The 17,058-nt window shown below is 38.0% G+C and overlaps 1 protein-coding gene across 1 annotated transcript in view; it reads right to left on the reverse strand.

The window, feature by feature from the left end:
- Positions 1-4,935: 4,935 nt before the first annotated feature.
- Positions 4,936-17,058, reverse strand: part of CASP8AP2 (caspase 8 associated protein 2) — a gene marked incomplete at its 5' end in the record, with an annotated part of 14,885 nt that continues 2,762 nt past the window's right edge. Inside the window, 4 exons of the mRNA XM_009581672.1 lie at positions 4,936-4,992; positions 6,728-6,827; positions 8,650-11,611; positions 14,134-16,652. Of these exons, the coding sequence (XP_009579967.1) occupies positions 4,936-4,992; positions 6,728-6,827; positions 8,650-11,611; positions 14,134-16,652 (5,638 nt within the window). The remainder of the gene's footprint in view (positions 4,993-6,727; positions 6,828-8,649; positions 11,612-14,133; positions 16,653-17,058) is intronic.

Below are 17,058 nucleotides of genomic sequence, written 5' to 3' on the forward strand. Positions count from 1 at the left end.
GCTGGGTGGGGGGGCGGGGAATATTCTGGAGATCAGAGATGGGACCTTCGCCAGTGACACCTGAGGGGGGTAACAGTGAGCAGCAGCACAGCGGGAACCAGCACAACTTCATGCCTGATCTTCCCAGACCAGCAGCGACCTCCCTGCTGGGAAGTGGAGACCCAGGGAACCTGGTGCTGGGGCAGAAGCTGGAGAAAACCAAGCAGGGTAGAAGCTCTAATCTTGTTGGTTCTTCAGTAAACCCCAGTATCCAAATCCAGTATGGGGTGTTTACTCTGTCTTGCCCGTGACAGCACGTAAATCGTAAGTGGCAGCTATTACAAAACAAGTTCTCAAAATATTAGGTCCAAATACACCTTTTATAGCATTGCAGCTTTTGATATTCTCATGTCAGGGAGTCACAGAGTTGAAAACCAGAAAAGGATCTATGTGGGAACTAACTGTAATCTTTGTATTACACAGACAGTAGCATTTCCTTGTACTAATATATTACTGACATTCAAAACAGCTGACGTTTACAGGATCAAAACCACTTCAGAGGGTACATGCTTTCTGCTGCCTCATCAAACCCATCATAAAACTCTGAAGCCAATGCATGCATGTGGAACAGTGAGCTGGACAACAGTCTGCAGCTGAAGCAAATCAGGTATAGATGTACTGAAATGCCAAAACCACTCCATGAAAAGCATAACCTGATCGGTTAGAAAACTCTTGGCTTATTAAAAAAGTCACCTCGCTTCAACTTGCAGATTTTTCCATTTTACTACAGACGAACATTTCTGGTACTAGGCTTGCTCCTTCTGGGGCAAGTTACCTTTCATAGGAAGATGAAGGCTACCTTAGCTTTACAACATGAAATAAATCAGGCCAGGGATGTCTTTGCAGCCCTCAGCACTGGCACAGCTGTACCCTTGGATACCCACGCCAGGATGCCCACATCCAAACTGCCTACTGAGACCTGCCCCTGCTCCACACTGCTGTCTAAGCTGCGTCAAGGATAGCTGCACAGTTTTGGACTGGGCTAATTATCAAAGACCACACTAATTAATTCAATAATATGGACAGCTATGTTCCAGTTCGCAGATTCAAACCATAGGCCTCTTTAGTTTAACAAGAGCTGTGCAACTTCCTTTCTGTTAAAGTATTTACTGATTTTATTCCCTGTATTATCTCTTGTGACTCAGATGGGGTTGTGGCACAGCACAGTACTTTCAAACTCTGATGGGAGAGGATGTGCCAGCCATCACTGAAACTTTATCCATCTTCCATAGCAAAGCCAAGTTTGTTCCTGAAATGCCTCTTGATTGATTTCATAGATTCTTCTAAGAAATCCTTAAACCTGGTTCTTGGCATGCTTTAGTACTGCTGCCTCCCTTCAGAAAGACAAATTGCTAAAGATTATTCTGGTTTTAGAGTGAAGACAATTAGAGAAAAGACTTACTGTAAATAGGTATGAGTTTCTGGATTGACATGTAAGAGAAATGCCTTTAGTCCAGTCAGCTATTACATGTAGACTATGCGTTAGAGAGAATCCCTCAAAATTCAGTAACCAATGCTCTAGGATTTCACTATTATGCACATCTCCATAAACCCTGCTCTCTGAATTTCCACTCTGGAGTATTTTCCAAAACCCATGTCCATTAAGAGTTTTTAAACTGAATCCTGTAAAAATATGTGTGTTGGATAGAAGCAGACCTATTCCTCAATAGCAAACTGGAGTAAGACTCTCAAAAGGGCTGCCAGCTATACTCTTCCAATGAAAAGCCTTGGATACAAAAATGTCTTTCTCCTTTGTAATGTTCCACTCAACACTAACCCCATGTTTCTAGAAAAAAGAGGAAAGTTGTAGGTTCTAATTGTGGTTTAAAGGTTTGTGAAATTGTCCAATTTCTGATCCAGTCATGTCCACTAAGAAATAAGCAGTATGCATTCGGAGCAGTAATTGCATCAGAGCAGCAGCTGATTACTTCCATGTTTATTGGCCAGAACATCAACGTAGCTACTCATTTATACAAACTAACAGAAGTAAATTTTAATGCTGCTTCACAGCATTTATAGTTGTCAAGCCATTAGCCAACAGTTCTAGAAAATGTTTTCATTTACCTGAGGTTTCACAAATAAGACTGTAGATTTACATACAGTACATTTTGCATATATGTATCAAAATTCTTGTTGGAGAAATAAATTACAAACAATGGTACAAAACCACTCCAAGCCAACCTTTGTTCAGCAAGAACATATGTGTCTGAATTTTACAGTTTTATTTTTTGCATTACTCTTACAGTAAGCAAACTATTTAGTTTATACAAAATAAACCTGGAGTTTTATATAGTTAAAAAATCATCTTTGGCTAAACAAAGCTCTCTCTATTTTTATACATATATTTATATATATACACACATCAGATATTTTACATGACCGTGTAGGAACCTGTACACATACTTACAATAGACAGAACATTAAAAAAAGTTTCATAATTTACAAAAAAGGAATCCAAGTCAGAACCAAAACAGTCAAACCCCGCCCCCCCATCACCTGTACAGATAAGAAAGTAAATAAAAAGACAAGGAATAAACAACTTCGTTATAAAATACTGCCTGCTTTTTCGAGACAGAGAGGAAGCACTTAAGTGGAGAGAAGCTACTTCCCTCAGTGCCTTCAGTACTGTGCACGTTTTCATCTCTAAGGATATGGTTAAAACAATACTCTTAGTAGAGTCTGATTTTTCCACAAACATGAACGCGACTCTGCAAACTGACTATTCTGAGAACAGACTTGGTTAGATTTAAATCCCCAATAAGTAAACAATTGTCACAAATATTTAAGAACAAACATGGGTAGGTATACCAATCCCCCACTGAAATCACTAGGTGCTGCTGGCGTAGCATGGAAGATGACACTTGATCATCAAAAGCAAATGTTTTAGAAGCAAGCACGTAAGATGGAAGACTGCCAGAGCTGACATCATCACCTACTCAAGCCATTCCTTATAACAGTTTCCAGAGCACTGCGTAAAACGAGGATGATCCGCTGTTTGGCAGCATGACAATCCATTCCATAGGTCACGTTTACAATACTCCAAAGGTGTCAGTGGCAACATCACTGACAAATTATCTGATGGTTTATTAGAATAAGAAGCCTGTCCCATTAGCTGGGGAGGGAACAAAAAACCATTATGCTGAAACTGAAGAACGGTCATTGGATTCTGAAAAAAAGCCAATTTAATCCAAGTTGAAAGGCAATGCACTTAGGTGGTGCTCTTAAATGAAGTCTAACTAAACTCAGCAGATGTTCTGACTGAATAAAGACTACAGCAATTCCGATCCTTAATAAAGAATAAAACCTCAAACGTCAATGAATTCATAATACAAAAACCTGTGCAACTTCCAGGAATGCTTCTTAGGGGGAAGAAAAAAAAAACCCAAAAAACCAACTTCTTAGAAATTTGGGATAAAGCAGCAATATATATGAGATGTGTGTGTGCATACACATATATATACACACACACACACTTTTAGTATGTACTAGTAAAACTGGAAGCAGTTATAAGAGTTCTTTAAAATAGAACATAATGAATTTCTAATGTACTAAACAATTTGTAAAGATAGATACAATTGCTGTCAAAACATGCCAAGCTGACAAGCTTTTGAAACTGCTTGTTTTTACAGAAAAGTTTTTCTCCTGGTTAGTAAGTATAAAATCACATTTTATAAAAATGTAAAGGTCTGTTTCTAAACTAATTTTAAGAAGAAAATCACTTGTCATTTTTTATTTTTTTTTAACAAAACAGAACGTTCATTATGTTGAAGACCTAGCTAAGTACCCTTCCCAAATGTAATTTGGAGCAGAAAAACATATTAGCCTTTTCCAAAGCAAAACCAAACCAAAACAAAAAATTCCAATACATCTTTCATGGGAAACCCCCCCCCAACTATTCAAAATTCAATACTAAGTCTTTTTAAATATCATCAGAACTGCAAAACGTTTTTAACTGCAAGACAAGTCTTTGCAAATGAATACTCATTACGGAATTTCATAATTTAAAAGAAACTGAAAGACTGGTCACTGCATTAATGACTGGCTTCACTCTCTCACAGAGGCTGGGACTCATTTTATTTTACTTCAAAAATTGGAAAGTTAGGGGTCCAGACTAGGAAATTGGCTTAGATTTTCTCCATTGTCAATGATGACAGATGGGCACACTCAAAGAGAAATTCATTCATCTCTGTGGAACACTGGAGTCATTAAGAAATGGCTTAGATAATGTGCTTAAAGTTGAAGACAAACCCTACACTCAGTGCCAGCTTCTCTCCTTGAAATCCACTATGAGCAACTGACAAAGAAGCAAGAACCACCTATTCCTTACCATCAGAATCCAATTACAAGATAAGCAGCTTTTGGGATTACTGCTATCGTTGCCCTACCTTAATTTAAGAGAAAAAAGGCCTAACTTCTTAAAATATGTTTCAAGGTTACCAAGGTGACATACTTGTCATTTTCCAAGATTATCTACCAACTGGATTCCAAAGCACTTTTACTTCTTAAAATCATAGTTCAACATCACCATATGCGATACTTCCGACAAGTTAAGCAAGAGCCGCCATTTTCACTTGAGTGCACGCCCTTGTCTTTGCTTCTAGAATGCATTTAACCAACAGGAGATGTCACCCCCTTGAAATGATACTGCTCCATTTGTACGTGCACATTCTTTCCTAGCCAGTTTGTTTGCAAAGTTCCCTCTGTGCTATTCTGATAAAGCACTTCAGAGGAAACACGGACAGGGAAGTAAATAATTAACAATGCATCAGATTTACCAAACCTAGTATTCTGACTTGGATACCTCCCACTAATCCCACCATATGAATGCAGTGGTTGTAGTCCATCATTGCTTGTAATAGCTAAACCCTGTAACCATAAAGCAACTTGGTGGTAAGTTTACTTGCACTTGGATTTCTTGAACAGCTTCATTAATTGCTTGAATCTTTCTGAAACCTAATGGAGGACAAAAAAACCCACATCATTAAGGCCCCAGACTTCCGTACCTATCAAGACAGACTGATCTGACAGCACACAGTTTTTTAAAAAAGACCACTATTTTCTTTTTTATTTGCTTCCAATAAATTTTAGGGGGAGGATTATAGGAGCACCATTAACAGGTTAATTGGGTGTAGGAGGTCTTCCTATACCTTTGACATCTGAAATAGCTTCCAGGTTAATCACAGAGAGCTAGAACCATCTACTGATTTAACACAGGTTTCCTTACAACAAGGAGGAAAAAACATGAAGGCTTCAAGTCAATTAGACTTGAATTTTGCCAGGTATAAATGTAAGTAAGATTCAAATGTAAGGAAAAAAGCTTATTTTGCACTCCACAAAAAGCACACTTCATTGGTTACTTTTTCTGGTACAACTGCTGCTTCAGGTATTTATGGCTCATCATGGAGTAATCTGCCTACTAGGGATTTTACAAAACTGGTCTGTAGATGAGAGTCAAACATCTTTTTATTGAGCATAGCTACAGCTTACACAGTGACCTCATTCAATTTTAGTTAGTATTTCTTATTGCTATATGCATATTGCTATAGCATATCTACCATCCACCAAAGAGCTAACTGGGAAGAGTGGCATAAAGGCACAGACAACTCTGTTTTATCCAACCATCCACCCCAATAGGTTCTTACAAGTCTTATGAGGAGCGGCTGAGGGAACTGGGGCTGTTTAGCCTGGAGAAGACGAGGCTGAGGGGAGACCTCATCGCGCTCTACAACTACCTGAAAGGAGGTTGTAGCGAGGTGGGGGTCGGTCTCTTCTCCCAAGTAACAAGCGATAGGACGAGAGGAAATGGCCTCAAGTTGCACCAGGGGAGGTTTAGATTGGACATTAGGAAAAATTTCTTTACTGAAAGAGTGGTCAGGCCTTGGAACAGGCTGCCCAGGGAAGTGGTGGAGTCACCATCCCTGGAAATATTTAAAAGACGTGTAGATGAGGCGCTTAGGGACGTGGTTTAGTGGGCATGGTAGTGTTGTGTTGACGGTTGGACCTGATGATCTTAGAGGTCTTTTCCAACCTTAATGATTCTATGATTCTAAACCCCGCAAAGACTCTGTAACCATACAATACAACATCCTAAAAGCCAAATCTCAAGCACGCAGGATTTCCTAACTTACTCAAATGGGTGTTTCTCTCTTTTTAGATTTGCAGGATAGAGATTAAGATAGCAATTCAAGACACCTTTGGAAATGTTCTACATCAATTTGACATCTGTGTCTTTTGAAGTTTCTTAATTAAAAAGTGAAAGAAAAAGGGAAACATTTTTACAAAAATGCAAAATCCTGGTATTTTTTTTCCAGCTCCAATTTTAATCCTTTTCTAATTTATTAAATGTGTGCAAAGGCTTTGGGCCTCTTCAAACTACCTTTCCTTACCTAAGTGCTGATCCAACAACAGAAACAATCCTGTTGTCCCTGGCTTATGATTGGATACAGCAGTTACAAGGTACCAATTAAACAGGTACTGAAGAATTCCTGGACCATAATATCTCTATAATGTGTATTTTTAAAAAGTAACAACTGGGAGAATCTAAGGTTCTTTTTTCAAGAACTCCCCAAAGAAGACATGAGGAAAAAACAACTCCAAATTAGCAGAAAATCTCCAAAGGTTTTTGTTCAACTGCAATCATAAACGTAGCAACACAGTTGTTATCAAATGTAGGAATGATAACACCTACCTGATTTGGGCTTTTGTTCAGCCTAGTGGCTAAGGAAACAAAGGTTTTGCTTGATGGTCCTTTTCTCTGACATTCCAGTAGAATTTCTCGGTCATCATTTCTATAGCAAAAATGCATTTTTAAAATATTAATACATATATATGTGTACATGCACACAAACAAAAAAATAAGTACAGGCATATATAAAACTCTGAGTATTTCCAAACTACAGAACATGAGTTCAAACAGCAGCAATGAACTTATGGAGGAATGTCCCCTCTACCAGCACAGAGTAACAGAGTCAGTATGAACAAGTGGTAGTGGAGACTACGCAATCCTATCAGGAAGGGCAGGATTATTACAATAGAGTTAGCCCAAAACCAAAGTCATCAAAAAGAGTTTTAAGCTTCTAAAGCAGACATTTAAAGTTGAATTGAAAAGAACTCCCGAATTCAACAGGGGCCAGTAGTTCTAGGCAGACTTGCCTCAGTTTGCCTGGCTAGGCACCGGCTTTTACCTAAGGCCCACTGATGTTCACAGATTAAACAGAGAGGTGTCTGACTTCTGTAAGCCGCCTAATACAACAAACATACTCAGAGCACATCTACTGTTCACATGAGAATAAAGGACCAGGAGTCTATTCTTAAGCATATCACTCGTTTGCTGTTTGACTCATTAATTAATTTAGGTATATGTAAAACGTATATAGACACAGTCATTATACAGTAGCTACTATGTATCCTTGGTTGAAACATGCCATATTCCAGTAAATTATATTTAATTTCCTCCACTTCAAAGAAAAATGTAATGACTGGTTATTTAAATAAATTTCTTTTTTTTTTTAGGTGTAGTTCAAAGATGGACAAAGACTGTAACACAGAAAACCTAGTCATATTCATAAGGAAAACTGTAACAATCTCTTCCTGGATCACTGGTTTGCATGTTAAAAATCGTGTTAGCTTTTGCAGTCTTTTTTCCGTGAAGAAGTTGATTTTCTTTTAAAATACTACCTAGAAAGTTACTTTATAACTGAGAAAAGTTCAGAGAAGTCTGTCCTGAAAATTTTAGGAGCCCCTTTATAATGTGTTGATTGTATCAAGTTGTAGCAAAACCTGCTAACTACAGTTTCTTAAGGATAAGAATATACCACAATAACTTTGCACTTATCTTCGACACATACAGTCACCTCATTCGTCACTCACATCCTACTAACTGGAATACATGGGCTGAGTGGTTGACTAATACATTTCTGCAGATTGAGCAGCGTAGACCCCAAAACAGAAAACTGTTTGCTCTCATGCCTTCTCTCAGCAGGGAAAATCTTTAGCTGCTCCTCGTTACCCAGTCACCAATGCTTCCAGGCCTTGTACGAACATCGAAGACTTCCATCCCCTACCAAGCCTGGCTGGAAATTTTGGACAGGAAAGGAAACGGCAGGGGAAATAAAAATTACAGACAGTGCTATATAGTAGGTCTTGTTACCTTAGCTTATAAGCTTTAAAAACAAAAGTAAAAAATACTCGTTTTGGGAGATCCAGGTAAGTGATGGAATTAGTTATGATGTATGGAAGCCACCTTCTTTAAGGCAAATCTGATTTAACCTACCTGAGAAATGACTAAAAATTGTTCTCTTCCAAAGGCTGCTAACAGGATTACATGAAATCAGTTCATCTCTTAAATTTGTTTTACCCTGGACAACTGTTATAAGAAAAAGGATAAAACCGACTTTGGCACCTTTCAGTGGTACTCTAAGAGAAGACATCAGTCTTGTAAAGCCGTCCTGCATAGATAGAAGGAGGCTCCCACTCCACTATTTATAGACGGATGTAGAGCTACTGAATAACTTCAGCCATCAGCTAAATATCCTTTTCTTCCCACTTTTCAGTATATCACGTAGTTTAAAAAAAACCTAAAACAATCAAATAGATCAAACCAGAAATTACCTCGTCCAGGAAACTACTACTTCTCCCTTCTTTTTAATGATGTTTTTGGCATACAGACTAGGTGATGATGCAGATGAAGCCAAAGGAGAAGAGTGTTTGTTCTGCTGCAACTCATTCTTCTCACTGGAATATCGTTTGGCTGCTGAATTTACCTCTTCAGGTTTCGCATCACTTCCATCGCCCCCTTCACCCGCTGATTCAGTTTCTTTTCGTTGCCTTTTTGAGTTGGAATTCTCTCCGACAGCCTCCTTTTTCCTTTTTTTACTAGTTTTATCATCTGTACTTATCTGGCATCCTACATCAGTATTCGAAGTGGATTTTGTTTCAAGATTACATTCACCTGCTACAGTCTCATTGGAAAGCTCTTCTGTTAAGTCTATAAATGCATCAGAGCACTCTTTGAGTTCTTCCTTTTTATCACTGTGTTCTGCGTTAGCTGTAGAAGTTTCCTGAGTCCTGTTATCTGCAGTGGATTTCACTGCAAGACATGAAGTTTCAGTAACAATATCATCTGTTAAGTCTATGTATGACTCTACACTGCATCCGGCAGGAAAAGAAGCTTGAGATCTAACACCCATGTCATTTATGTTTCCAGATACTTTCAATTTGTGTGTCTGAGATTGCTCAGAGCCTTCATCTGGGCTTTCAGTGTCATGGCTCTCTGTGTTTGAAGATTTTCTACAGGGTCCAAGCAACCCAGTAGTTTCTTCCTTTCCAGTACTATTATGCGACTCCCTTAGAGGCTGAGGTAAGGCAGGATTTTGTTCTTGTTCAGTACTGACGTGAGGCAACTGATCCGTGTTAACCAGATCTGGTTTGACAGTTTCCTGCACTGTGGCTGCTGTGGCACTCTGACCGTCCCTTTCTTTTTTCCCACTTCTCATTTCTTCTTTTTCACTCTTGGTTGAGGACGCCCGTGCTTCCTTCACTGAAGCCATCTGATCAGATGCTGGTGAGGTAGATGGCACCGCACGCCTAATCTTTACAATAAAATGATCATTGGATTTCTCCATGATTACTGCTTGCATTGGTAGGCTGGGGCGACACTGAAAACCCGGAGCAACAGGTCGACTTGTCCATGATGAAGAACAACTTGATTTACTGCTTGAGTTATCAGACTCTAAAGCCAAATGAATGTCTTGTTCAGTGGCATCCTCCTCTTCAAGAAGTGCATCTTCGCTGTAATGTGCGCTGAGAACACCCTCGGGAGTTGAGCTAGAATTATTCTCAGGTTTTAGGAAGCTGAGGTGAGCATCTGATTTCAAAGGTGATGGAATAGTTAAGGAAACAGCCAAATCTTCGAGGAGGATAGAAGAAACAAATGATTTATTCTTTTGTAAACTGCATTCATCTTCTTTGCACGAAGCTGCATTTGTAGGAACCTCAAACATACAGCTTTCATCTAGTACATCTGGATCAACAGACATCTGAATCCTAGATGTTAAAGAGGGAGCTCTTACAGGGGAAACAATAGGCCAGTTAATATCCTCTACTGGTCGAGATTCCACACAAGCCTCCTTTGGAGTAATCTCTTGCACCAGTCCAGCTGTATTACCTCTGCATTTATGACTGTCTAAAAACTGTTTTTCCGGTGTCCTGAATTCCCACTCATGTCTGTCGATATTGCCACCATTTTTTTCCAAGAGATCAGAACCTTGCAATAAGCTTTTGAAAATTTCACCCATTTGAGCATCACTTACAAGATTAAATGTAAGACTGGACGCTTGTTGTTCTGTGAGAAGCTCATAACTAAGATCAGACTTATTAGCATCTCTGGATAGCTGGAATCCTTCCTTTTCATATTTTACACCCTTCAGTGGAGTGAGAGTGCCTTGCAAATTATTCTCTTTAGAGAGGTGCACTTTGGTTTGGGAATTCCTCGTGTTATCAATGGAGTTAAGACATTTTGTAAAGGCAGTTTTTGGTGCGTCTGTTTTATTTTTCTCATGGTGACACTTAGGTCGTTGATAATCCACAATTTGCTTCGAAAGGATATATTCTTCAGGCTTTTGAGATCTGGCTTTCAGGGACTTTTTTCTAGATCTTTGCACATCATTTTTATGACTGATTTTGTGTTTTTGCTTTCCCGCTCTTTCAAACCTCCCTTCCTCACTCTCATTTCCCACATTTACCACATCACATAATTTTATTATAATTCTCCTTATCTTTTCAAATAAGTAATCAAGCTGATCATCTACAAATTTCCATAACTGTTTTTTCATATCTGATACTTGTTGTTCAAAAAGACGGTCCACTATTGCATTCTTTTTAACTTGCTTAAGTTTGGACTCTATAATATCACAGATATTCAATTTTAATGTCTCACCTAATGTAGACATCTTGGAAAAGTTCAAGTATTTTATTAATGATGTAAAATTTATGATACCAGATTCTATAATTCTGTGAAAATGCTGAACTGGAAAGTGTACCTTGAACTTCATATAATTTTTCCTCATCTGCTTTCGTATAGCTCTTAGCATCTGCATGATTTCTTGTACATTTGAAGGTTCAACAGTAACATGAACTATTTTTTCAAGACAAGCAATGCTCACAGTTTTATTTTTCTTCATATCCTTTGAAGATTTGAAAGTCTGATTTTTATGCCTCTCTCTGTTCTTCTTTGTACTTACTTTCACAGAAACAAATTTTCCATTACTTTCATTGCAACACACAGTTTTGCTCTTTTGATTCTGTGGACTGCTGGTCAAATTTCGTGTCTCAGGAGAAGCTTTTGATCTTGACGTTTTTGTCTTTTCAGAGCATCTTTCAGGTTTAGATTTTTCTTCATCTTCATCACTACTTATGATTTCTCCTTCTTCTATTTCATCTGAAGAAACACTCAGCCGGGACTCCATCTCTAAGTGTTCATCAGACATGCTAACTGGCTTTTGATTTTCTTTGTTTACCTCCTTTGACAAATTCTTTGAGGGACAGATTACAACCGTACTTTCAGGAACTAAATCTACAAAAAGAAAACAGTTTGCTAGTCACCATACAGAATGCAATTATAAACAGACTTTTTCAGGAAAACCTGGAAGATTCTCTTGTGTAAAGGGACCGTTCAGAACCGTTTGTTTGAAACTGCCAATGACAACTCAGGAAGTCTGAGCTTTAACAAGTTTGGGTGGTTTGCTTCAGCAGTCGCTAGTTTAATGGGATTTTTTTGAGCTTCAAAGGGCAAATAAGATCTCAAGATTTCACCAAAAACATGTGACCTATGTCACAAATATATCTACTGAAAACAGAAAAATCTAGCAGTTTCCATCAGTTTTGAACTTCACTTTAACAAGTTTTCTGAACACCGCACAAGCTGAATTTTAATTTTAACGTCATTATGGACTAACATTTACATACAATAGTTGGTTTTCTTTTAGCAGTTTCACAATGAAAACAAAATGAGCAGTACAAATGACCTATTAATGTTTGCATTTAACTATCTTTTCCAGGGCCGATAAAAAGGTTCTACTCAAATCATCAAGTCTTTCAATAAACTAATTTACTAAACAAAAGGAGTACTAGGCACTAAACACACACACTATTTCAGTTTTTGATGCATTTAAAATTACCAGCACTGTAACTAAGCACCACAGCATAAAAAGCTTTTCTTCTCAGAAATTTTGGAAAAAGCCTCCAGTTCAGGATCCTGAATGATAGGTATAGGGACTGAGACATGTGAGAGGAAAGGTTAAAGTTCTGCCAAATGTAGTATGCCTTACTCTGTCCCACAAATAAGTTTTTAAAATGTTTTATATTTTTGAGATATCATTAAATATGTATTTAATCATTCTTTAAAACTCAAACCAAATGCTATTTTGTTAAGAAAAATAAGCAATGACAGTTAGCTACAAAGCAGTATGTTACAAAAGATGAAAAGGCAAGCTCATTTCCATCGCAGAAAAATTCCACTAAAGTGCGCATGTATTGATTAACGAGATTTGCAGTTAATTTTAGGCTTGCTGGGCACTCTAGTTAATAAAACACTCTTATGTTCACTCGCACATAGATTAGACTGCTTAATTACCTCCAACAAACATCTAATGTCATAAAAGAACATATCTAAATTGCTCTCCATAAAAAATGAACTTGTGATTAATGCTTTAAAGCAACATTTGAAAATGTTTACTTTATACAGATTCTACAGGAGCAAACACCTATTCCATCACTGCCTCCATTTCAATCTGATAAGGATCAATACCTTCTCAAACTAATCACTTCAATATTTTGACAAACCAAAGTATAAAATGAAAGTGGTCAAATTATAGTATTAATATATGTACCCCTGTCCTGCAGAACAGTAGAAAAGTGAGTACTGAATTTCAAGGCCAAGAAAAACCATAGCCTTCTGTCAATTTAACAGATGCAGAACATTTGACACACATATCATTAGCCAGATCACAAAGACAACTAGGCATCTAACTTCAGAGCTGAAAATTACTGCTTTGTAATTTAGTAGCAAGTTCTGGACGGAATGGATTCCTCTAATAAGCAACTCAGGGAAACACTACAAAATTAGAAAAATACTTTTATCTGATGTTCATCTACTCTGATCCCAAAGCTCTCGTGTCCCCCCAGATATTTCAAAGAATATAAACTGCTGTAGGAATGAAATATAAATTGCTAAAGGAATTCACACTTAAGAGAATAGCTGTCTCAAGCACAAGAGACAGAATTCCAGAGTAAACCACAGTAAGATTTGCAAAAAGACATAAGGATTATGCTCTGAAACATAAGAACAAGGATTTAAATGCCACTCTACCATTCTTCCTCTAGTAGGAAAACTAAACTTCTAAGAAAACTTTTTGTTAGTTGCAGCAGGACCTTACAGGAAGAGTTGAATTCACACAAGCGAAAGATTTAAACTTTGGGTCACCTATGTTCTCTTCCTGTGAGTGCTGTCACCATATTTTATCTCCCTGACATCTTATTCAGGAGTTAGCTCTTACTTCATTAATGATAAATCCTAATGTTGTATTTGTTCTACTTTTTTCCCCACCAACTGACTCAAAATTGTAAAATATATATAAAATTCTCACTGAAATTAATTCAGATGGAGAGCACAGCCTTCTCTTAGCTGACATTCCTAGAAATTAAGTCTCAGGTACTCTCTCCAGCTTTCTCACAAATAAATACTTGAAAGAATATGATTCTAAATAACTTTTGCCTCTACAATTTCAGAGAAAAACCTAATGAGATCTACTCAGAACTAACCACAATTAAGAAACCTGTATGTATTTTTTTAGAAGTTTGTACATAACCACTCATCTGTCAGTGACAAACTCCAATTTTTATAGCACTAACGTTCAATCGGCTACAATCTTGACTGCCCTGTTAAACAGTTCCCTTATAAACAAAAAGGACCACTATGACTTACATAGCTAAAGAAGAAACAATTTCTATTTTTGAGAAAGCAGTTAAAGTAATTCGTGCTCTCCACAAATGGATCTTCTAAGCCTTCACGTAGAAAATAAATTAGAATACAAATACCTTTGTTATAACTCTTCACAAGACCTTTGCAGGGACTTTCCATTTTAAGTGCTTTAGCCAAAGGGCGCATTGGACTGTTCAGTGGGCTGATTGCCTTTGGAATATACCTCAAGTGATTGAGATCAATGCTCAGTATTGAGCTGTCATCATCAACAGGAACTGGGTTAGTTTCTCTCTCTTTAGTTCTAGGATACATCTCACCACTAAGAGAAGATGCTGCAGTACTGATTTCGGTTAGGTCTGGCTCCGGATCACAAGCATTCTGGTCAACTAATGGTTCGTCCTTATCTGTTAACATAGGTCTGTCAGGTGACTGAGATGTACTCATATTAATTTCGCAGATACCCTTTTCCTCAACGGGACACTCAACATTTTCTGCAGCCAAGTGATCACCGTCCTTCACTACTTCCATTAAAGAGTCTGGTTTTGTTTTGCTAATATCATCTGTGACATCACAGGACTCCAGGTCACCAGAACTTTTAGCTTCAGAGTCATCTAAGACCAGGTTTTGAGAGCCGTGTTGGTCTTCTGAGCTTTCTATGTCAGCGACTAGCCATATTTTATCTTCCTCTTTCTTCTCTGCTGCTGACTCTGGAAGGGCTCCCATACTTTCACTGGCAGCTTCTGCTGCTGGTACATTATCACCCTGCATCACACCCACTGTCACAGGCAAGTTTTCACACTCTGCCACACTCCCTGCCACCTCCAGGGGCAAAGGTTCAGCGTGATTCAGATCCATCACTGCCGAGGCTTCCGATTCAACCTCTTGATTCAGATCACAAGCCTCTGCTGCCGCTGACAACGTTTCAGTCTGCATCTCATCAGGAACCAGTACCTCTGCTGCTCCTGGCAAGGCTGGGGGCTGTACCTGATCCACTTCTGCTTCTGGTAAGGTTTCTGAGCTCAGTTCATCAGTTGCCACTGCTGGCAATGCTTCAGACTGTGCTGAATCTGCTGCTGCTACTTTCAAGGCTTCATTTTCAGAATCGACAGAAATAGGAAGTGCTGGTTCCACATTGCTTTGAGCTGCACCGTCCAGAACTTGTAGTGTTGAATTAGCTTGCTCTGCAGGACCACAGTTAACAGAGTGGCCAGAATCTAACAGTTCTGCCTGCAGCATGAGCTCTGTACTTCCCTCATCAGTGGCCTTTTGGGAAGTTGTTTTAAGTCCATCTGTTGGAGACAGACATTGCTTCTTAGCAGGAGAAAGAGTTAAATTTAGCTTTTCCATAAAGCTAAGTTTTAAGTCTTTGCTTTTTGTCCCACTGTGATCATCTTTAGTTTTGGTGATGTTATGGTCTTTTAAACTATCAGCTACTCTGTATGTTTCTTCTAGCTTATAGGACTTGTTTCTCTCACTTTTTGTAACATCTATACCTTTCTTGGATTCTTTTCCAGATTGGTGAGAAATCTCTTTTGCAACTTTTCTTTCATTTCTAAAATGTCTATTTTCGTCCTGATTCTCTCTTTCTCTTTTCCTTTTTTCTTCAGTTCTGTGTCTTTCTGATTTGGAATGTGCTGTTTCCCATTCATATCTACTACCATTCTCCTTCAAGCGCGCGTATTTATGCTCTCTGCTGTTGGAATTAGAAGGTGAAGTCCTCCCTTCTCGAGAAGTATGATCGTTTGTTCCCCTGTCTCTCTTGCAGTCAATGTCTCTTCCTTTTCTAGACTCTTCCACGCGACATTTACGTGATTCATGAAGATTCTTTGAATGTTCATTCTTTGAGTGTGGGCTACTCCCTCTACCAGACCTCCTTGGTTGCTCTTGTAGCTTTTCATTTGGTTTATTTTTTTGGCCAGGATTTTTTCCATCTTTATCGTGTGTTTTAATGTCTTTTTTTAATAAATTTTGTGATCTCTCATCAGCATACAATTCACCTCTTGTTTGAAATCTGACTTTACTAGTAGTTTGTTTCTCCCAGGAAGAAACACCCCTTTCTAATCTTCTTTCTACACTTGGACTACATTTGAGTTTTACACTCTGACTTTTTTGATGCAACTCATTTTTACTAGCCTTCTCTGAAAGGGTTTTCAGCTTTTGCTGAGGATCTGAATTCCCCTCTTCACTGTCACCATTGTTACAGTTACCATTGTTTCCAGTGCTCTGATGTACTTCTCTTTTGTATTTGTTGACATTTCCAATACTACTATGTTCATTACTTTTTATTTCTTTTCTTTCCTTTCTGTTATCCTTGTTGGAACTATGGTCATAGTTCAGTAGACACGTTTGAGTACCATCATTGCAGAGCTCTTCGGGAGGGTATCTCAGTAAATATGGAGTGTTTCTTTTTTCAGAGCTAGACTTCCCATTGTCCATATTATGAGTTGAGTAACTGTGGTATGTATCTTTTGAACAGCCATTTTTCATTCTATGCTCCATCTTTATACTGTCACCTAAATCAGAAGGTCTGAATTTGGAATCTTTTGTTTTAGATGTCTCAGAGCACCTTCCATTAGTTGATCCTGGAATGTATGTTCTGGTGAAGCTACTTCGATGATTGGGAAATTCCAATAGTCTGTTTATAAAAGAAAAAAAGTCATGTTAGTTTTGACATTTATTTAAACATAACTAAAGCTGAATTGCAATGAATCCATATACCTCTCAAAATTTTTCATACTTCCTTTCAGCTTCAAGTCCAAAAAAATGTGGGATAAAAATAGAAGTTAAATAATTTCCATTAGCACACATTATAAGAATATAATTTCTATACATATTTTCCAGATGAAATTCATCTAAAGAAAAAGTAAGATCTGTGGAAAAATACTGTAGGGGGTCTAATTAACAATTTCAGTAATTCAAATTAGTATTTCATTGTCCAGCAATAGAGAGAGCCTTCCCCTAGGAAAAAAAAGTTGTTCTTTACAGCATTAGTGATTTTAAAAAAAAAAAAAAAAAAAAAAAAAATATTAAATAATAAATTA

Source organism: Fulmarus glacialis, unplaced genomic scaffold (assembly GCF_000690835.1).
Source record: "Fulmarus glacialis isolate BGI_N327 unplaced genomic scaffold, ASM69083v1 scaffold28717, whole genome shotgun sequence".
NCBI lineage: Eukaryota > Metazoa > Chordata > Aves > Procellariiformes > Procellariidae > Fulmarus > Fulmarus glacialis.